Source organism: Sesamum indicum, linkage group LG7 (genome assembly GCF_026168435.1).
Source record: "Sesamum indicum cultivar Baizhima isolate 11 linkage group LG7, ASM2616843v1, whole genome shotgun sequence".
NCBI lineage: Eukaryota > Viridiplantae > Streptophyta > Magnoliopsida > Lamiales > Pedaliaceae > Sesamum > Sesamum indicum.
The window spans coordinates 7,261,229-7,284,717 of NC_142663.1; the positions used below are offsets into that span (position 1 = coordinate 7,261,229).

The 23,489-nt window shown below is 32.3% G+C and overlaps 2 protein-coding genes and 1 pseudogene across 2 annotated transcripts; 1 reads left to right on the top strand and 2 right to left on the bottom strand.

Annotated features, from left to right (window-relative positions):
* Window positions 1-1,951: 1,951 nt before the first annotated feature.
* LOC105166234 (protein DETOXIFICATION 27) lies at window positions 1,952-6,781 on the bottom strand. Its single transcript, XM_011085521.3, has 8 exons — window positions 6,376-6,781; window positions 5,739-6,280; window positions 5,251-5,337; window positions 4,933-4,989; window positions 3,973-4,211; window positions 3,139-3,257; window positions 2,297-2,386; window positions 1,952-2,208 (listed from the first exon to the last, which is right to left on the bottom strand). Exons 1-8 carry the CDS (start codon window positions 6,772-6,774, stop codon window positions 2,146-2,148), a joined length of 1,596 nt encoding a protein of 531 aa, XP_011083823.1. The 5' UTR covers window positions 6,775-6,781; the 3' UTR covers window positions 1,952-2,145.
* Window positions 6,782-15,223: 8,442 nt separating this feature from the next.
* On the top strand, window positions 15,224-19,463 carry LOC105166235 (26S proteasome non-ATPase regulatory subunit 14 homolog). Its single transcript, XM_011085523.3, has 6 exons — window positions 15,224-15,431; window positions 15,545-15,722; window positions 16,929-17,010; window positions 18,014-18,190; window positions 18,281-18,448; window positions 19,091-19,463. Exons 1-6 carry the CDS (start codon window positions 15,290-15,292, stop codon window positions 19,280-19,282), a joined length of 939 nt encoding a protein of 312 aa, XP_011083825.2. The 5' UTR covers window positions 15,224-15,289; the 3' UTR covers window positions 19,283-19,463.
* Window positions 19,464-20,091: 628 nt separating this feature from the next.
* LOC105166316 (putative carboxylesterase 2 pseudogene) lies at window positions 20,092-21,353 on the bottom strand (annotated as a pseudogene).
* Between the last annotated feature and the right edge of the window lie 2,136 nt (window positions 21,354-23,489).

The window sequence follows — 23,489 nt, forward strand, 5'->3', positions numbered from 1 at the left end:
TAGTCAAATATACTACCCGATAAAGTCGGGTATTCGATCCGAAATACCCGACCCACGCCCACCACTAATTGAGACAAGCTCTAATGCCTCGTGAGCTAACTCGTGGCATGCGTTATTGAATTCTAGCCTTGTGCGGGGTTCCGTTGGCTAAGATATACTGTCATCGGATGCCGCGGCGCTGTGGCCAAGTTGAGAAGCTATGTCAACAGACAAGAAAACATGTTGGGCATATCGTGGCGGATCAATGTGAGATGTTGGCATACTGAATGAGTCTCGAATTTATAATGTGTTCCTACTCGGGTGAGGCATAAAAAACGGGCATGGCAAAGACCGCCAAGGATACATTAAGTGAGCATTGGGCATGAGATAGACGTTGTGGAAGCATCGATGGATACTGAAGGAGAGTGAGGTTGCTCCTTGCCATCGAGGAATGAATTGGATAGATCCAAGATTGTAGTTGAGATACGTGATGACAAACTAGCTACTTGAGATCGGATATGAAAACACACAAGGGAGTAAGAGCTGTGTGCCTTAGCAAATATGGGCATTGTGGATAACCAAGTTCTCAGGCAAAAAGTACCGCACCAGGAGGGTTTCATATATCATGTTAGTGAGCTTCAAATGTCAAAGACATTTGATGGATTAAGACTCAAAATGGTAGAAGCCTGGTAAAAGGTTGGGCGTATGAGATGCCGTGGTTGGGTGTAATTTGGGATGTCACACGAACGAAAAATATATTCCGCAGCAAGACAAAAAAGTATGTCTGTGACACATGGTCATACTAAATCAATTCGAAAACCTTAGTCGTGCGAAAAATATATTCTACTACGAAACAAAAAGAGCCTGTATGTGACATATCAGGCTAAACTAATGTGGATATTTTAATTTTGACCACAATTAATTAATATTTACTATAATTTTATCTAGGATAAAAAAAATATGTGGGGGGCTAAATTCAATATGGAAAAATTGAGCCAAGAATAATAGTCTAGATACGTTCATATTTGATCCCAGAAAATATAAAATCAAGAAATAATTAAACAAGAATGAAATTGATTCAACCAGGGGAAAGTGAAAGGAAGGAGCAGAGGAAAAAGAATAATACTCTGTTTTTCAAATTAGAACGTATGGATCATGTGTGTTGCAATTGTGTATTTAGAGGTGATTATATCACTTATTAATTATAAAATGCATTAAGTTCATCATTTTGCTTATATTTATATTATTGAAATGTTAGTATATACAATTATATTCATAAAAAAATTGATAATAATTTGTGTTAATTTGAAAGTTTTGTTATTTGTAATTCACTTCTAAATTTAATTGAAATTATTTAAAAAAAATGTTTAAGTTTTTTCAATTAAAATTGTATTTACTAATTATTATGTTTAATAATTTGTATTGGAATAAATTAAAATATAATTTATAAAAATCCAACATTGAAATAAAGTCAATTAGTCAAAATACCTTATCATGAATGTTGTATAAAAAGTTGCAATTTAATAAAATTAATCATGTTATTCTTTAAACGATTATATAGTGGAAGAAAATTACAATCTAAAAATAATTATCTAACATTAATATTAAAATAAAATTAATTAATCGGAAATTACACAATTTAAAATTTTCAACAATACTTTTAATTCATTATATTTATTCTAATTATATTTTTATTTGAAATTTGAATTAGCATATAAATGTTACTCATATATTATTCATTTTAAATTTTAATTATTATGCACTAGTAAATTACTTTTTTTCACACTTTAATTTTTTTAAATTTATAAAAATATCAAATTAGTCCTTTTTCCTGACCGGAAAAGTTCCGACCCATTGAAGAAGATTATAGGTTTGGAGAATAATATCTGCTTGTGTAGTTATATTTCTAGTTTGATATAACAAGAGGTCCAGAAATGTATATGGTACGTAAATATTGTGTGTACATATGATGTAATAAAGTGAACTCGTTTCAACTAAAATATTAATCCTCCTCGTGTTTCTAATCTAATATTACAGAAAGGGCCCCATAATTATTATAAAAGAAAATAATCATTACACTAACCACATTAATGAAGAATATTGGTGCATAAAGTTGGCATCGAATCATGTCCGTTGAAAATGGAAATATCATGATTGATCATCCGGTCACTGGTGAGACTCCACATCAGAAATTGACCACCTTTTGACACGACTATCGGCCTTCTCAACCTGAAAGTCGTTGTAATTATGTGCATTTAGAACTCTATATTTGAAAGCGCACTAGTTAAGTAGCAACTTTCACATCAGCATTGCGTACCTCCACTTCCCAATTTGTTCTTGCTGTCATGATGGACAATATCAGGGTTTGTACTGCAGTTCCACCAAAGACCATTCCTGCCCAGATCCCCTGTTGATGCATACAGAGACAAGACAAATTAATCATCAGTACTGGTACCCCACAGGATGTGCGTATTTAATTTTATTTTTTGAATACAATCAATCGAGGTAGAAAATCGTTATATATTAATTGAAAATAAAAAATTTAAATAGTTTATAAGCTCCAATCAAAATTTTCTCTTCTCAGCGAGGTGATTTTTCAATACAAAATTTTGATGGCTATACAAAATCCAGAATGGAGAATAGCTCGTTTAATGGAGGCACCGATCGAGTCGAGTCGTAAGCCTCAATAATGTTAAATTATTTTACATTTATATATAAAACCAAATATAATTTTTGATTGATTTTAATGCACCTACTATTGAACTTTTAAGTGAATGAAGCAACAAATAGAATAATATTATTTTAAAAAAAAATAAAGTGAACACAATTTTGAACTACTAGTAATGAAATTTGAATGAATCATATGATGTGTTAAATGAAAATTAGTAAGTGTGACATATTTTATATATGAACATAATTTTTTTTAAGTATTTAAAGGAAAATATTTTTGTAAATTATATTTATTTATTTTTGATAGAGTTAATAATTGCCTAAAATATATATAAGCTAAAATAAGATAATATATCAATATAAAAACATAAATGTATGAGAAAAAACCCTACAAACAAGTCGTTACCAAAGATGGTTATCAGTTGGAAAGTTAAAAATAATAGACCAAAATTGAGCTATATTCAATAATACATAGTATAGGTAAGATACCGCAGTTCCCAAATGGAAGCCCCAACCCATGAGAAGTCCGACCGGGAGGCCGACGATGTAGTAGCAAAAGATGTTTATCCATGCGACTGACGATTGCCATCCGGATCCAACAGCCACCCCTAACCAAATACCAAAACTATTACAGTAGAATAATGAAGTTCTTTCGCGTTATGATGCATTAATAGTATGTTTTTTCTCTTTTTCTACATGAGGGTAGAACATTTTCCCCCCCCTTTTTTTTTTTTTTTGTTTGAGTGAGTTAGTTATCATTACATCATAAATTTCAATTATCAATAATTAATATACGTTAATTATTAATATCAAATGTAAATAATTAAATAATTCATAATAACTATTATTACAGTAGACTAACAATTACTATTAAAATAAATGAAAAAGTTACATTTTTGGTCTCACACGATAGAGCGTGTTGTATTCTTTATCCCAATAATAATGGGCTTGTCAAATTTGGTCCCATAAAATAAAAAAAAAAATTATAGTATTTTTTGTCCCATAAAATAAAAAAATTTATTATTTTTGGTCCCATAAGATAAAAATTGTGATACATTTGGTCCCATAGGATAAAAAGTTAAAAATATCTTTCGTCCCAAATGCTACAATGTTTTAGCCTATGGGACTAAATGTGCTAAGCTCATAAAGAATAGGACCAAAAGTACAAAACACACTCTATCAAGCGAAACCAAAAACGCCATCTTTTCAGAAAAATTAATATATATAATTTGGTGGCACTCGAACCTTTGACCTTCTGATTGTAAATTTTAATTCCACCAACTAAACTATTAAATCGTGGTTTGGGATAGGACAAATTTGTACCTGACAGAACGGGCTGAACGCTATTGAGAAGAATGCTGGAAGCTAAGAGGAAAGCAAGATTGTCGACTGCTCCGACGACTTGAGTGCTGGAAGAGAATATGAAGGCTAGCTTGCCCCGGAAGATCAGTACGATGGTGAAGAAGAATAAGCCTATTAGAGATGATTGCACCACGCACACTTTTGTCGCAAATTTTGCTGCCCGCCCATTTCCAGCGCCCAGCTCATTTGCAACTCTTACTCTATAAATAATTCATACAACTTCAGACTTGAACGAGGTGAGTGTTTGTAATAACTTTTTTCTTTTGTGACGGATAAGTTATAAAGAAAATTATAAGTTAAGCAGTAGTGAAAGTTGGGAATATTTAGAACTAAAAGTGAAAAGTAAAAAGAAGTTGGAGTTGGAGTGTTTTGGATAATATATAACTCATATTTATAATTTTACGATAAGTCGTAGAAGTTGGTATAGAAAGTAGCTTATGCTTTTGACTTAAAATAACTTAATTTTTAAATAGGTTAAAAATAGAAGCTGTAAAATAAAAATATTTTTTTTCAGCTTATTTTCAATAATAAGTTGATAAGTGCTTATTTTAAAAAATAATCTTAATTTAAGCAGGTTAGATGAAAAGCTGCAAATTGGAAATAGTTTTTAGAGCTTCTGCGTTTGAGCTGCTTAAATTAAGTTAATTTAAAATAAAATTTGTAAACAACACCCTAATCAATTTATGCAACTTAGTGGTCAAATTATAAATATTAAATTATTTTTTTTAATACTCCAACTACGATTTTTTTTTTTTTTACTGTTATTTTTTGTTTTCAAACACTTCCATTTTTACTACAACTTAATCTATAATTTTTCTTGCAACTTATTCTCACCAGAAAACGAAAAATTATTACACGCACCAAGTAAGAAATGAATACTTGTTGATATAGAAAAGGTTGAAACGGAAATATGATACTTACCCGATTCCAGCAAAAAAGGAGAGTGCAAACATCATCTCCCATGAATTGATAGTCATACTGCAAAATTGATTGAGATTGAGGGGAAAGATTGAGTTCACGCAGTCACATATCTGAATGGAAAATTTAATTCAAATCGGGTTTGATCAAATCTAAATTAAATTTGACAAGTGCAATACATTTGCAATGTGATTGGTGTATAGTTTATTAATCAATCACATGATAAGTGTATCATACTTGTTTTATGATTGATTTAGTTAAACCCGATTTGGGTAAAAAAATTCGGATGGACATGGTTTTCAAGAAATAAACCTTTCTTACCATACTGACAATGCATCCACGGCCAATTTAGCATTTTCGAAGAAACCAGTCATTACAATCAGTATCCTGTAGTACCAGTTCTCCAAACTGAACAAAAAAAGACAATCATCATCAAGATATACTCATGTTTAGAAAAACAAATGATTAATGCACTTTGATAAAATGGATTATTCTCTATATTATATTACAGTGAATATCATGACAAATCAATATTATTATTCACAGTTAAATAAATCAATGCAAAAACTTCAGGGTGGATCAACATTTCATATGGTCTTAGATGTAACCAAATCCTGCTGAAACAAAACATCCCGGTAGTCCTGAGTAATGGCTGTTTATCATGGTTTTTCACTTGAAACAATTGATCAAATGTAATATTTCTTGGAGGGAGAGTGGGTGTTTTTCTTTTTCGTTTGGGCATGAGTTCTGAAAACACTTGTCTTTCACATATGTATGTGTAAAAATGAGAAAGGGAGAGAAATGGAGACCAAAGCATGACACCAGAAGAAGCAGAGAGCTTGAGAAATTCCAGGAGCCCGGAAAAGGCTTGAAGAGAAAACCCCGTCCAGGTCTGCGGGCACCCGCCGCAAGCTACGTACAAGTACATGCCCAAAACCAGAACCCACCACGAGATATCCAGAGACAGGGCGACTCCAACAACTCCAAGCTGAATCCTGCTCACCAAAACCCAATTCAGGAACACATGAATCACCAGGGCCGACAGTGAAACCCAAATCAGGACGCCTGTTTTCAGCTGGCTTTGCAGGAATCTCTGCAACGGGAACTGGAATGCGAAACTGAAATGCAACGGAATAAACCACAGCGCCAGGTGGCCTGATTGCTGGGCGATGTCGTCGGGTTGGCCCAACAGTTTCAGAATCGGGGTTGCAAAGGCGTATAAGGGGAGAAGAAGGAAACAGCACAAGAAGAGAACAATCCAGGATCTTTGCATGTATGTTCCCAGCATGCTGTACTTTTTCGCTCCGAATGCTTGCCCGCATAGAGTCTCCAGAGCACTTGCCATTCCCAACTGAGATTGAAGACATGAGAATTGTCGTCAGCGGAAGGAAGCAAACATCAGAAAGTAACACGAATTTTAGTTAATTGATTTGGTGCTATTCTTACCAGAAGGCCCCAGTTGAAGCCGACAATAACGTTGTTGGCGATTGAAACGGAAGCGAGTTCTAGATCGCCAAGGTGGCCAGCGTATGATTGGCTGATGATGTTCATGGTGGCATTGGAAATCCGGGAAATGACTGTTGGGCCGACAATGTGCCACAGCTGCTTCGTTTCGTCCCATACCTTAGCGGGAAGGCTGTTTTCTTGGAGTGTATTAGTGTCAGTGCAGGTTGCATCATTCTTGTGGTTTTTGTCGAGGTCTTTTGGTTCTAACAACAGGGGTTGGTTTAGTCCTTCACCTTTCGAGCTTTCCATGTTCAAGAATGAACGTAGAATGAGGTAGACGGAGAGACTATACCACAAAGTTGAGGTATATCTGAAGGGGACCAAAATGATTGAGAACATGGATTTGGACCTTTTATTGATTGCGGTATAGTAAAATTAGGGTGGGAATGAACTGTGTCTGGTCCATGTGGATCCTATCAATAATTTGTTTCACATCAATATCATACCAACACACTTTACTTAGGTTTGAGATCGTGATGACTTTTCGATAGTGTTTCAATCCAATTAAGTGTTGGAATTTAAGAAAATAAGCAAATGATGGAAGATTTTTAGTCAAAACTTTTCGATGCTTAAATTAATTTGTGTGAGAGATTGGAGGAAAACGATAAAGAATATCAACGTACCTTGGCCTCAAAAGATATTGGAACATTTACAGTACCAAAAGTTTATACTTGTACAGATCCGTGTATCCTAATCTCTGCCTTACATGTGTTAAGTGATCAACGATAGTGATTTCAAAATGGGTAAAAATGTGCAGATCTCAGTCCTATTCAGGCATTTGAAATCCTATGAGGGATAAACTTATCTTTTGGACACCTTAATTTCTTATCAGATCCTTATCAACATTGATATGTGATTAGCACATCAAAGTGAGGCCCAATACAATACATGCATACATGAGTGTTACACCAGTGCGCAGCTCCAAAAAGTGATTAAAAAAATTAGGTAAATTACAACAGACTCTTTTAAAATTTTAATTACAAATATCCTCTTATTATTTGAAATATTATAAGTACCCCCAAAATTAATTATTATCAAATAAATACCTCATCGTGACAGTTTATTGTATGATATATTTATTAATTAAACGGTCCTTAATTTCAAAAAAATATTTATAATATTTTAAATAACAAAAATAATATTCATAATTATAGAAAATCTCTTTGTGAGGGAGGAAAAGTTGGTATGATTCTTGTTTTTTCAAGTGTAGAAGAGAAAGTTTAGTCTTAGTAAATTATTTACAATGTTAAATAAATGAATAGGTGTGATGGCGAGCACGTGATGGGTCAGTTCAACATGTCGCATATTTAAATTCTAATAATACCTAAAATAAAATAAAATATTTTTTAACTTTTTTTCACCCTCCACAAGCAACGGTGGAAATATATATCGGACAACAAAAAGTTCATTTCCACGAAATAAGATTGAAAAGAGACCACACACTTTCAAGATCATATCTATTTACTAAATTGACCTTGACAAAAGCATGTCGGCCATATATTGATAATTAATTGAGCAGTAACAGTGATTTTTACAGCCCCTGTTAAATGTTTGAAGTAATATAAATAGACATTCGGATCATTGTAAGATGAACCTTTCAACTGGATTGAAGAAGAGAAATTTCTAACTCAGACATTTACTATGTGTTGGGAGTGTTTTTGACATGGTTGTCTTTATTCTTTGGGATAATTATATTCTTATTTCTTGAAATTTGATGTTATTTGCATGTAGATTTTTTGTGGTTTCAAATATTACATTTAATATTCTTGAAGTTTGTATCTGTCTAACAAATAGAAACCTCAGCTAATCAAAATTCATTAAATTTGTCGATAAGAACAGAAAAAACTGAATGAAAATTGATATTTACTATCAATTGACTTATTATGGGTCAAACAAACTTTTTCTAACTAAATTATCCTTATAATGATGAAAATATACATCTTCGCATGCATCAACTTGTGAAAATGTATATAAATTATCATAAAAAAATTTCATTTGACATACAATAATTTAGTAATAAATCAATCAGTGGTGTAAACATGACATTTTATCGAGTTGTTTTTGTTAATGTTAGCATATTCAGTGAATTTTGATTAATATGAGGATTTATTTATTAGACAAAAATAAGTTTTAAGAGTACTAAATATAATTTTTCAAATTATAAAAAATTTAGGTATATCTAATTATCCCTTATTCTTTTATTCTCCACCAACAGGAATTGAAGTATAGTTGACTATTCGATTTGAACATTATTGCTTCAACATCATAGAATTAGCAATGTCGCGTACAAATTGAAGAATCTTTTTTTTCTAGCTTGACATTTTCCACGTATCGGAATACGATTGGATTCTTTATTCTTATTAGTTTATTCCCCATCAACAAGAATTTAATTGATTTGTGCCTCCAGGGATCAGGACAATAGTTTCGATTTATTTTGGGTTAATTATATTTTGTCATTTGAATTGTAATCGTTTTTATATTTTGACATCTAAATTTTATTTTATGTTAATTTTATGAAGTTTTGCACTTTATCATTCATAACTGTTTTTTCACTAAATTTTTTGTCGAAAAACATTACATACAATGTACAGTGATATTTAAAGGCTGCATGATGCGGTATTTTTACATATGTACAATATGCGATAGTTTTCAGGCAAAAAAATCAAGAAAAAAATGATTATATATGGCAAAGTGCAAATTTCACAAAATTGAGATGATAAGTTGACCAAAAAAAAAAAAACAAATACCAAAGTGTAAAATTATGCATAGTTCAAATGACAAAATATAATTTACTATAAATTGTTTTTATAGAAAGTTTTGTATTCGAATTTCGATGTTTGCATTTGAAAATAAATAATAATAATAAAAAAAAGCTGAGTTGGCTATTCGATTTTATCATTAACCTAACTAGACCTTTTCAATTTGGATTTTGCTACTTCATCATCGTAGAAGTAGCAATGTACGTAAACAGCTCGCACTGCCAAATTTATAGTCCAAACAGACAAGACTAATCAATTGATATTTTTTTAGGTGTTTTTCATGTTTTTTTTGGTAAATACAATGAGAAATTAAGATATATATATATATATATATGCACGTGTTTTTAATATATTTGATTTTGTGTTTTGTATTAAAAAAGTAAATTAAAATAAAGAAAATGATATTTTTTGTTCCGTAATTTAATTTCTGATTGTTTTTGTCACATTTACTTATAAAATTCTCGAAAATAGACTCTTGAATTAAAGAAATTCTTATTTTTAGTTTTGTAACAAAAATTGACGGAAATAATAACAGGAAGGTCACATGGTGTTTTTTCAGTTCATTTTCAAATTGAACTTGGCAGAAAAATCGAAAATGAGATTCCGTATAAGTTATGAGACTATATATTTTTAACAATTCCGTAAGTAATACGGTTGAAAATGTGTCGGGTCTGTATTATGAAACGAAAATATAATTCATCAAATTGAAATACGCTAAATTATGTACTTTTAATTAATTTTCAAAAATAATGAAAAAAAAAAACAAATAAATTAATTAGTCAAAGTACTTTTTCGAGGGGACATTTGTTGGTGGGTGCAATATCAAAGTCAGTCATAATTTGCACAAGTAAAGAAGTTATTTATGAGAATTGGAAGATGGGGTGGCGCATCATCATTTGTTGTCTACTTATTGGCTTATTATGATGTAAGAATATGGAATGGAATACAAACAATTCCTACGCACTGTTGTCTTAGCAGCCTTCCTCCACTTTCCTTTTTTATTTGAAGTTAGAGTGATGAACTCCTCTGACATTTTGGTATAATATAGATTTTAACAATCGTCTAACATATTATCGTTTTTATATATTTTATATGATGAATTGATTAAAATATCGTTGTGCGTTAAAAACTATAAGCTTATTTATTTTTTAAAATTTTATGAATTAAGTGAATGATTTTCTCTTTATAATTATTTAAAATTTTTCATCTACTTTTATTCGATTTTTTTACAATATTTTATTTTAAAAAAAAAATCAACAAAAACAAAGTTGACAATTACAAACCTCTATCCAATGATTACATAACTTCATCAAACATGAGGAGGGTGTCCGTAATTGACCTAAAAATTAAATATAAAACTGAAAAAGTAGAAAATAAATAAACATAATTAACTCCACACCACCAACTCCCCCATTTGTGAATAATTTTGATTGTTTATGACATACTTTACATAAAGTGAATCCCTCCAAACAGAAACTTATTGATGATGACTCACAACCAAGTCCATGCTCTACCTCTGCCTCCTTACCAACAAGTTGTTGATCCAGTGATAAACAAATTAGATTTTAAGGCGGACTCATAGCAGTAAGAGGGTGTCGGAAACTTTGAGTTTCACTTGTTGGATGTGTGTCTAGTTTTTTTATCGCTCTCATCAAAATAGTTCGTCGCTATATGAGTAAATTTAAAACTCGAGTACTAATTTAATACATTAATATTTTTAAATCAACCAACATATTAAAGTAAACAAGTGTGTACGATTAAAAGTAATTAAATTACAAACCCACGTATATCTATAAAATTCAAATTCACGACTTTTTAATTGTAAGACCTTAACGTTAGTGATCACAAAAACACGTTATGCGAAAAGCTTGCATAATAAGGGATAAGGGAAAAGCAATTATTTTTTATCATGTTGCAATTTCAGTCAGATTCAGATTGATTGGACTGAAGCTGGTGTCTTTTTATAACCTGCCCATTTTATTAGGTATGTTATGGAATTTTGGTATGCTGATTCACTGATGTTTTTGGATCTCGAGTACTAATTTTTTTTTCTTTTTTTAATAATTCATTATATTATTTAAATTTAAAAGATTGATATAATGCAATTCAAACTAAACTCAAAGTGAATAAAGAATAAATTATTATAAAAGTATAAGCATATATTATATTGGTAAAACTCGAATCTACAACCTCGCTCTTTGTCATGAATCTCGATTAGTGAATAGGGGGAACCTTAGCTAGGTTGTATTCGATTATGGATTTCAAATGTATAACAGAAAATATTTTATACTTGTTTGCCTAATTTTGAATATAAAGAATTTCAAATCTTTTTATTTTAATTTTTTTGAACTATGTTTTTTGTTAAATATTAATGGATTCGAGTCCCATCAGATTTGTAGGTATTTATCTGATTCAATATGAGTATCATAATGAGTATGTATCTCAATTAATATAAGGTTATTTCAATATCAGTTTATTATAATTTTGAGTTTATTGATTGAATTGATCACTAGAAAAGGGGGGCAAAGAAAGGCTTTGTTGGGATGGAATTTCTAATGGAAGTTCATCGCAAATAAAGTTTTCGACAATTTTGGGACAAGGGAAGACAGTTTCAACAAGTGACTTAGAAAAATTTTTCTGACGGAATTTCAAACGGAGAAGCATTTTTTTTGGTAATATTTGTAACGGTTTTCAAACGGTCCATTAGTGCTGTGGAAAAACGAAATTTGGGACGGATTTTGGATTTACGACAGATTTTGAATAGAAAATTTTGATATATTGTCGTCAAAAAATCCAACGAAAAGTTTGTCCTAAAGTTAGTTGAAAAAATTGTGATCTATATTTTGTGATGAAAATATCGTCAAAAACTGTCCCAAGTTATTTTAAGAATTAAAATACATTTGAGATGGATTATTATGGTTAATATTTAAACATGAAGTCGTATTATAACGACATTTAAGAATTAAAATAACAATGTTGTACTATAAAAAATGCAATATTTATCCATGACTAATTGTGATGGTTAAAAACAAATAACCTTAGCAAATAGTCATTAACCACGGCTATGCAACGGTTATTGGCAAATAGTCATTAACCAAAATATTTGTTATGGCTTATGGCAAATATTTTTAATAAATATTTTTATCATAGCTCTGAGCTCACAAATAATTTTTTCTTGGTGAAATATTTATATTTTTGCATCTATTTTATTTATCATAGTTTTTAGTTCATAACTATTAAAATCATAACCAATAGTTATTTATATCCTACTGTCGATATATCGTCTATTAAAATTAAGCTACTTTTTGGGATATTATTGGGACGAATTTGATACAAAATTTTTTAATTTATTTTAAATTTGAATTTCTGCCATTGTCTTGGTTTTCTTGCCAATCTCAATCATAGTGTTTGGTTTTATTTTTGTACATAGTGTTTGGTTTTATTTTTCGCCCATCTCCTAGATGGGCCAAAATATGGTAAATGTTTGTCTTGATTTGTTAAATTTATCAATTAATGTAAATTTGAAATTTTAAATAAATTAGGTACTTTATCGATCGAAAAACATTTTTAACTTTACAAAAAATTGGTACAACAGTGTCGTTAACCGTCAGTTATGAGTGTGAAAGGTTTTTTTTTTTTTTTTAATGTAGTATAGATAGATGACATCTATGTGTGCGGAATTATTCATTGACTATCTATTCAATTTCACTCCTAAACAATAATTTAATTAATAGTTATCTATATCATCCTATTTTTGCTTTTGTCCCATGGTAATAACAATGATTTTTGCTTTTGTCCCAGAAATTAGGTGGTGAAGATGCACGCCTGGCCGACTACTTTGATGTCATAGCGGGAACAAGCGCTGGCGGTCTCGCGACAGCTATGCCGGCTGCTCCGGACAAGAGCAACCGTCCCTTCTTCGCCGCTAAAGATATTAAGCCTTTTTATCTTGAGAATGCACCCAAAATATTTCCTCAGAAATGATAAAATTTGATACTCCATCTCGGAAACGAAAGTTCAAGAAATTGCATTTTACGTCTAATAAATTAGTCTTTTTATGAATTTGCTCCCATTATTATTGGTTTCACCACATTTCATCCCATAACTAAATTATTTTTGCAATTTTAATCCCAAGCCTTATTTCCCATTAAATCTATGACGGACACATCAGGTGCAGTCGAGCTCCATTAAGTGTTGAAGGGTGTCGGCTATTGTTTTTGTCATAAATTTTACGGAAATAAAGTTTGTGACTAAAATTTAAAAAATATTTTAATTATGAGATGCAATGTGGTGAAATCAATAATAACGGGATCACAAACACAAAGGGGTTAACTTGTGGGACTAAAATGCAATCCCCCCCCCCCCCCAAAACTCAGTAAAATCGAGTATGTTCAATTCGGGCTGAACGGATTTTTCACTTAACATACACACGTCATGTGTATAAAATCTTTCCCTAAATAAAATATATGATATCATCTTTATGCACATGGTATATGTATATTGTATGAAATAGAAGATGCAACAAGATTTGAAATAGAAAATTTAGTCGACAATTGATATCGACCACATGAATAGACAAACATTACGCTTATCATACGACCAACTATGTAATAAATATAATAAAATTACTTATAATTTGATTAGTATAGGGAAAAATACAATTTAACCCCCTATGTCTTTTAAAATGCATCAATTTACTTCTTTGTGTTTTTTAAAATTAAGCACTTTACTTTCTTAGACAGGGGATAAATTGCTTTATTTTAAAAAATACTGAGAAAAAATTATAATTTTTTTTTTATAAAAAAATAATTTTCTTATTTTTAATATCATAAAAAGATAAATTACATTAAACCTCAATAATATATACTTTATTTCGGACATGCGAACAATATTCCACATCAAGTATTTGCAACCTACGAGGGCTTTTGATTTCTTCTTTTGTTACGTTCTTTGTCAGAATAATGAATAAATAATTTATTACATTTTAATTCGATTTTTGAATTTTGTATATACAATTCATTGCATGTTTTTCACTAATCGTTACGGCACGCCGTCTCTACGTGTATATAATTAATAATCATTTACACTTCAAAATATATTATAAATAAAATAAGATTGTAAACCAACATATCATATTTAATAAATAAATATAAAAATAAAACTAATTTAGGGATATTATCAATACAAAAAAAAATGGTATGTGCGAAATGTTCATATTAGTATAGATAGATAGTATAAATCATATGGATGAAAAAAAAAATTTGAATACGGGTGGTTGAAAATGCATAAGAATATTTTTGGTAATTTAAAAAATTAGTGTCGCGGTGTAAGTAACCGCTACTTGTGAGTGAGAAATGAAATCCATAGTTCCAACCCAACTCATCTAGTTCTGGGCTGGGTTGGGTTGGGTTGGGTTTAAAATTTTTTAACATGGAATTAATATGCTTTTTTATAAAATAAAATTAAATAGATTATGGGTCTTATATGGATTCTAATGGATCCTAAAATGGGTTGTTTATGTTTAATTTTCTATTAGTTTAACAAAAGTAATTTTAATAATATAATATAATTGATAAAATATATTAGTATAAATTATAATATAAGTTCATTATGTGTACTATATGGGTTGGTGACGGATTTTAAGTGGGTTGATGATGGGTTCTACATGGGTTGATGATAGATTTTAAGTGGATTGATGATGCAAAGGACATTTTGATCGGTTCAACACAAATGTTGGATAGAAACCTAACGGAAGCTAACGAAATGAGTTTGTTGTTAGACGAACGTTAAATTCAGGAGAATATTTATAATATTTTAAAAAATAAAAATATATTTTTAATTATGTCAAATTTCAAGAAATATGGATTTAAATTACTCTATTTTTTTATTAAAAACAAAAGTAATCCAATTAGGGAAGGTTCAGTAAAATTACTGCCACAAAGAAGAACTAACAAATGTATAAGGGCATCACTGCAAAATGTTATAGTACCAAAATACCCTCACCTCCCCTGCCTTGTTTTCAAAGAAATCCAACTTCAAAACTGTGCTTTTTTAGCTGCCAAGCAATAAACCTGACATACAAAGAGGAGGAAGAAATGGTGGGCATGGAAAGACTACACCGGATGTTCGCCGGCGCCGGCGGAGCCCTTGGCCATCCGCCACCGGACTCCCCCACCCTCGACTCATCTGAACAAGTCTACATCTCATCTCTTGCCCTCCTCAAAATGCTCAAACACGGTAAATCTAGGGTTTCTATTTCGGAGTAACAGTTCAGTACTTCCTATGGATTTTCTTAATGTGCTTACGCGATTAGGGTTTTCGTGGGGCGTGCGTGTGATTAATTATTACAGGTAGGGCGGGGGTGCCGATGGAAGTGATGGGGCTGATGCTGGGGGAGTTTGTGGACGAGTATACGGTGCGTGTGGTTGACGTTTTCGCGATGCCCCAAAGTGGAACTGGGGTCAGTGTTGAGGCCGTGGATCATGTTTTCCAGACTAATATGCTTGACATGCTCAAGCAAACTGGAAGGTAGCAAATTATTCTTAATTTGGAAGGGATTTTCAAAATTATTTTGATCTGAAAGGAATTCTCAAGATCAATATGACTTGGAAGTTCATTTTCTCTTGTTTTTAAACTGCAGTGTTGCTTTTTACTCTAATATGTTTGTTATGTGGGTCATGTGATTAATATGGTGAAGGTTTTTGGCCATTTTTAAAGGAGAATCAGTAGTTTCAGACAATCTAGTTCTGGTAGTTTTAAAGTGGAAATGGATAAAAAAATTAACCTAATTATAAATAGTAGGATGGAAAAGTTATCACGGTGTAGGTAATCCTGTTGGATGACTTGGGAAAATGTGCCTAAATTGTTTCAATCATCACATGTGGACTAAAATCTTGTTCTTGTGTTATTCCTGTGAGATTTTAAACTGTAACTCCTCATCACCCACAGAAATTAACCATAGAAAAGATTTTACAGTAATGGTTTAGATATCTCTGCATGATTTATTCACTACTTGCAGCTGGTTTTGTTGTGCCTTGTTTGTGCAATACTGTGTTCATTTGTTAGGACTAAAGGTCTCAGAAATCTGTTACAGAATATGGAAAATAACATGGCTAGATTGAAGTATCAATGCTTATGCATTTTCACTCTATTTAAATAGGACAACAATTGAAGTTACCAATTACCTATAATCTTCTGTAGTCATTTTGTAGAAAACTTAGTTTCTTCTTGTCATTTGGTTTCTGAGAGAAGCTTATCTCTGGTCAATTGGTCAACCATCTATGCAATATACTTCAAAATGGCTATCTTAGTTCCTTTTGAATGCACAATTATCACTAATTGGATGCTATACTTCTTCATCTATGTTGAGTTTATTTTTTATGTATAGCTTTGCCAGTAATCTGATTCTTTCTGTATATCTATTTCCTCTGCTTTATAACATTGATGTCATGTTCTGTATGTAATTAATATCTTATTAGCCTAAATGAATGAATTAATGGTACAGAAATTTTTACACCTATGAGTTTGGTGGCATTTTAAATTGTTGATTTATGTTTCCTTTGCAGTGTAGCGTAAGGCTATATCATGGTCATCTAACCTAGGCTTCTTTGAGTTTACATGTAAATTTACTCATTTTATTTAGTATTCAATTTGGTCTATTCACCATTACTGGAATCAGAAGTAGTTTCTCCTTTCATGATTAAGCAATTTAGGATTCTGTTTTCTGTGTTACAGACCTGAGATGGTTGTTGGTTGGTACCACTCACATCCTGGTTTTGGATGCTGGCTTTCTGGTGTTGACATTAACACTCAGCAGGTTAATGCTCTTCCGTACATGTTATGTGTTGATATGTTCATTTATTTGTTGATGCTATATCTGTATTAGACACATGCGCATGTCATCTATATTGGTGTATCTTCTGACTTGCTTGTTTTGTTTTTGAGATGTTAAATACTCCATGACTGTCTCAACCTTTTCTAATGCTTAATTTGGTGCAATTGTTAGTTCTCCTTCTATCTTAAGCTGCGAAGTGGAGTTACTACCTTTAGAGCTTGTTTGGTTGGGGTGAAAATGGGTGTCTAAGAAAAGTAAGTAAAAAGGGATATATAAGAAAAAGTTTGGTGTTTGGTTAGGGAGAATAGATAGAGTGGAAGTATAACCAGATGTAGATAGAACCCTTATGGGGTCCAATTTTTGTTTCCATCCAAAATTGGGTGGAAAAGTGAACGTACAAGGCCAAAAGACAAAAAGTACATAGTTTATTTTTATTTACTCTATTAATCATGTATATAATTTCCCTCCATTTCCTTTTTTCTTTTCCTTCTAACTACACCCCTGCATAATCTTTGAGAAAAGATAACCATATAAAAAATCTTCTTGTTCTTGTTTGGTGAATATTTCTATTAACAAATTTTTAAATTTAATTTTATTATTTTATTAACTTAAATTATTTTAGTATTGTGTTAACTTGTTTATTTTTTCTGTACAAAATGAAGAGAAAGAGTACAGTTTAAAAAATTAGTCTTTCCTTTGCAATCTATTTTCATTGTACTAAACAAGGAGAAGTATTGAGATTTACTCTCCTTCCAATCATATCAAAGTCAAACAACTTAATTGAAAATTATTATCCTCTCCCCTCCCCCTTTCGCTTCCCTTTTTCTCTAATTGAGCAAAACGGACCCTTAATCTTTTGTATTCAAACGCACACTGAATGGGAATTTCTGGGGGTGACAAAGACAATCAGTGCTCGAGCTACTTAAAGACCATGACTCGTTGATAAGTCTTTAAGTAAAATTGTATTATATGTTTTATCATGCAGAGTTTTGAGGCTTTAAATCAGAGGGCAGTAGCAGTGGTGGTGGATCCAATTCAAAGTGTCAAAGGAAAGGTGGTAATTGATGCCTTCCGTCTGATTAACCCCCAAACCATGATGCTTGGTCAGGAGCCACGGCAAACAACATCCAACCTAGGGCATCTTAATAAACCATCTATTCAGGTAATGCCGCCCCAATTTTGAGGTCCATACACTCTCATTCATACTCATTTAACTTTGGTTTCTAATTTTGAAGAGTTGATGTCATTGCAGGCTTTAATTCATGGGTTAAACAGGCATTATTATTCCATTGCCATAAATTATCGGAAGAATGAACTTGAGGAGAAGATGCTCCTGAATCTTCACAAGAAAAAATGGACAGATGGACTGACACTTCAGCGTTTTGATGCGCACTCCAAAACAAATGAGCAGACTGTCCAGGTACTTTGGGGTTTCTTCTTAAATCTCTATTGATTTTTCTCATAGCTGGTAGCCACGAAAAAAGCAAGTATGATTGGTCAATGTTAAGGACCCATGTTTTCTAACCTGGTAACATGTGTGAGCATGTCAATTCTATGAAATAGAAATGCTTTTCCCTGTAGGCTATGCAGATCGCCTAACTGAAAAACAGTTATAATGTGTTCCTTTTCAAAGTTCTCCATAATATTTCTTGTTCAATCTGTTGAGAAGAGTATCCTAATTCTTTTTAATGGACATAATATGTTAGGTCATGCTCTCAGAATTGGTTGGTGACCAACCACTTTGGAGGAACTACACAATTTACAGTTTGACTGCTTGATATATTTCTTAGCATATTAAACATGGCTTTATGTAATTATAACTTTGTCTTTCTATTTTGGGTCAAGTAATGTGCAATTGCATTTGTTAGATGTTGTTTGGGTTATATCAGCCTCTAGTCTCCATTTGGGCTAAATCTATTTCACATGAAATTATTTTTATTAAATCTCTGAGATTCTAATGTCATTCTGGAAGGACAATGGTAAGTGATTGACGTCTTGCATACCTTGTCTCTCTGTTTTCTTGTTTTAATGTAACAATTTTTATTGTTTGCTACAAACACAGGAGATGCTAAATCTAGCTATCAAATATAATAAAGCAGTCCAGGAGGAAGATGAGTTGCCACCAGAAAAACTGGCTATTGCTAATGTGGGGAAACAGGACGCTAAAAAGCATCTTGAGGAACATGTCTCAAACTTGATGTCTTCAAACATTGTTCAAACACTGGGGACGATGCTGGATACCGTTGTCTTCTAGATTTGGAGTTGAGAGCATAGGAAATAGTTGTTTAACATATGGCGTCTGCTCACTTTCATTCGAAACTATCTTTTATATGGTTTCTGATTTTACTTTGCTGTCAACTTCCTCATTTGTATTCATATGGGATGAATGATATTTACCTTTGCACTTTTGTTCCAACCATTTTGTTGACCCTGAATCGTAACGATCAAATTGTTGTCTTCAATTCTTACGACTTCTGATGGTCACCAGCAACAGTTGCTATAGGGATGGGTGAGGATGTTCTCTGGTGCAACGCCCCTATGGTTAACGGGATTGTCTTATTTTTTGGTCACGATAAGGGAGTGCCTCATGTTTTCTGCCCTCCATCCCAGCCCACGACTTGGCAATTTAGAATGTTGGCTAATTCTGGTTGGTTAGTTAGCGTCTCAGGCGACTCTGCTTCTCTTCTGCACATTTATGTTTCACCACAGTATGGTATTCCTACAGCCTCAAAATACTACTACCCAGCAGGACTACCATGAATCCCATCACTATTCACTTGCCAATCACTGGAACTTAGGCTGTGTCTGCTTTTCTATTTAGGTGTCCTGCCGGAAGGAATCTGTGGTTGGTGTCTGGAAGAACACATAGCATGGATTTGAAGTTAAACCATATGCATAGTAGTCTGAATAGAGAAGAGACAAAAGAAATGACTAACTTTAAGCAATAAATTTTCTCTAGAATTTTACAGAACTTTGTCAATAACCTATTTTATGTATAATACAGTAATGATATTTTATGACTTGGCGGGTTGCGAAATTGCTTTCTCAAGAGGAAAAAGATCATGAGGAATAAGAGAAATTCATTTCACATGAAATTATTACAAGTACATTAACGTTAATTGGCAACCAAATGTAATTTCAACAGAAGTAATTAAGCATGATCTCATGTAAGCATTCAGTTACTATCCCTGTTGAAGAAATCAACCAATCTTCTCATCCTCTCCTTTGCCTTCTCATTATTCAGGTCATGCATATGGAAGCAATGACCCTCCCCTTCCGTTTCATGGATCTCAATCATACCCCCCCACCCACTCCCACTCAAACCCTCAAAGTAAAGCCTCCCTCTATCCCTCAAACAATCCTTCTCAGACACAGTCACCACAACTCTCCGGCACCCCAGCCCCGACAAGCTCGGCCCACCCTCCGCCACCGGGTTGATCTTCGGGTCATCATAATCCGGGGACGACGGGCACACCAGCGGCCACAACCGCTCACCAAATGCCTTCATAACCGGGTCCAGTGACTCCGAAGCGACAGGATCCGACCCCCAGAAATACGGATCCGTCAATGCAATTCCAAGAATTTCCAGGTTTAGCCCCGCGTCAGCATTCCCTGCCCGCATAGCCAAGTTATGGACTATGTTCGCTCCGGCGCTATCACCGGCGAGAAACACACGTCTGAAATCCGCGTGCTGGTTGAGTAAAGCCTCAGGCCCATCTCCACTACGATGGGAAGCCACCCACTGGACGGCAGCCCAAGAATCCTCGTACGCAACAGGAAGAGGGTGTTCAGGAGCCCTTCTGTAGTGCACGGAGACTGCTACAACCTGGGATTCTGCTACAAGAGCATTCAGGTAATTGTGGAAGAGCGTAGAATCGGGTGAGAAGAGACAGAATGCCCCTCCATGGAAGTAAATGAGGAGTGGTAACTTTTCAGTGTTGCTGCTGTTGCTAAGCTTAGGGAGATAGATTCTGACATAGACTTCTGTTCCAGGGACTATATCTCTTACATCCTTCGACGTGACGCCAGTTTGAGGATCAACGCCCGCGGGAAGGGACTCAGTCCCCATCAGTCGTTCGACATGGCCGTTTTTGTAGACTCTGAGGAATGTGGGAAACTCATAGTCGAGCTCGTTGTCTGTTGCTGCCATTTTGAGAGGACAGAAAGCAGTTCAGAGTTCAGTTTATGGGTAGTGGAGATGAAGACTGCAACCTGTAATTGTGTTGATGCCGAGGTTATGGCATGTGAAGAACATCGAAGCATGTAATTTGTTCGACATTTAACAACTGGGGTTATGATATAATTAATAACTTTTTTATTTTTCCCTAGGTCTTTAAGATTTCAATACAACGAGAAGAACGTGGTTCTTCATTTGGAAAAAAAATTAGGATAGTGTAGTTTTTAATTGTTATATAATAATTATTAATTATGATTAAATAAAATTTTATAAAAACTAAGTTTATTCATCATGCATGAAAAATATTTTTGCCATAATTTTGAACTGTAACAAATGTTTTTCTGATGGCTTTAATCATGACAAATATTTCAGTTATACTCGTAAAATTTATAATCAACAACTATTATGTGACCTTGGTAAATGACTATTTACTGCTGTTAGCTATTTATTTTTAACTAAAGATTAGTTATGATTAAATATTATATCTTTTCTAATGTTTTGTTTATTTACTTTGTTTGTTTGTTTGTCTACTCTTAGTAGCATGATTTTGCTTAATTAATATCTATATAATTAATTGGGTGAAATGTTTTTGTAGATAAGAATAGAATTTGTTTTGGTACTACAACTATGGTAGGTGTCACTTTTAGTTTCATAAAACTCATAATTGCGTATTTTTAGTCCCAAAAAGTCATGCGCATTGTGTTTTTGGGACTAAAAGGGCGTTGTTTGGAACTAAAAAGATTTTATAACTTCGGGACTAAAAACGCCCAAAATTACATTTTTCGGGGATTAAAAAGACGTGATTTTGAGTTTTATGAAACTAAAAGTGTCACTTACCATAGTTATCATACCAAAACAAATTCTACCCTTATTTTATGAGACTAAATAAATATTTTTTCATGATTAATTCATTAGTACTTGAGTTTGAATGTATTGAATAATATAATAATGAATTTGAGTCTTATTTTTTTAAAAAAATATTTATTTGGTTATAAATTTGTTTCGTAAACCCTATATTCATTGACTTTTTTCATGAATCATGTGTTATACTCTTACTTGCTGTCGATTTTGTCTGTTGTTAATAATCAGACATTCACTAAATAAATGAGAATTATTGAATCTGATCAATTATTTAACAATAGTGGAATCTCAACTACTTAGATATGTCGGATCCAAATTTTAAAAAATTGAACATTTATATATTATTGTATATAGATTTATATACCAAATATTAATTATTAGTAATTATGATTGTGACGTCTCTAGGATTTTACACACAATTGACAAATTAATTAGTAATTATTAAGAAAATTTAAATTTAATTATAAATAAATTATAGGTCAAAATTCAAATATAATAAAATTTGAACGGAGTAAATTGAAACTCATTGTAATATTCGGGAGTAAATTATATTAATTAAAAAATTAAATAAAATATAATGATAATTATATAAAAGATTAAATAAAATAAAAAAATAATAGGGGGAGGGACAACAACATGTGCTGCATGCCACCCACCGCCTCACCCCCTTTACGTATTTTAATTTACACACACAATTTTAAATGAAGATACAACACATTTGCGAGTACGAAAATTTTGAATTTTAATTTATATTAATTTAAATAAATATATTAATTATTTAATTTATTTACTAAATGTAATTTATATTGACATACTAAAAAAAAAATTGGATTTGACACAGATAAGGAAACTGTTCGAAAATCCGTTCCACATTGGAACGAGTTTTGGAACACATAAGGAACAGATCTTGATAGATGATGTCATGATCCCCATTATTTTTTTGGTTTATAATTTTGAACGACCAAACTGTTCCAGAATGTGTTACAAACAAACAGTTACAAAATTAATTCCAAAAACTATTTCAAAATAGTAACGGTTAATGGTTGAAATTCTATTGGGAACACATTATTACAATGACCATTCCTATACGTGTGACAATGGATGTCCAAAATATAACAGTTAGATAATGCCAAAATGAGGTACAATTTAGAATGGTTTGAGTACACACATAATTAATTATGCGAAAAATCATTCATAATTATGAGTTTTACTTAAGACGTAATGCCTTTCAAATACCGTTCCAAAATTCGCTATAATTTGTAGCAATTTTTTTTGTATTATTAATTTATATTACTGAGACTGTTCCAAATAAAGTAGAACGACTATAATTTAACAGTCAAAAAAAGTTGTTCCTAAAGTCTTCCTAGTGACAGTTGCAAAATCTAAATTAACGGCTATTTTTTTAATTGCTAAATATGTGTTC

What these genes read in the sequence shown, in the direction of transcription:
- LOC105166234 (XM_011085521.3), bottom strand. Translation starts at nt 6,774, where the DNA reads ATGTTCTCAATCATTTTGGTCCCCTTCAGATATACCTCAACTTTGTGG. An exon ending in TCTTCTGGTGTCATGCTTTG is followed by an intron (nt 5,338 to 5,738) that starts GTCTCCATTTCT and finishes TTTTTTGTTCAG; the next exon opens with TTTGGAGAACTGGTACTACA. An exon ending in TCCTTTTTTGCTGGAATCGG is followed by an intron (nt 4,212 to 4,932) that starts GTAAGTATCATA and finishes AATTATTTATAG; the next exon opens with AGTAAGAGTTGCAAATGAGC.
- LOC105166235 (XM_011085523.3), top strand. Translation starts at nt 15,290, where the DNA reads ATGGTGGGCATGGAAAGACTACACCGGATGTTCGCCGGCGCCGGCGGA. An exon ending in TTGACATTAACACTCAGCAG is followed by an intron (nt 17,011 to 18,013) that starts GTTAATGCTCTT and finishes TTTATCATGCAG; the next exon opens with AGTTTTGAGGCTTTAAATCA. An exon ending in TTAATAAACCATCTATTCAG is followed by an intron (nt 18,191 to 18,280) that starts GTAATGCCGCCC and finishes ATGTCATTGCAG; the next exon opens with GCTTTAATTCATGGGTTAAA.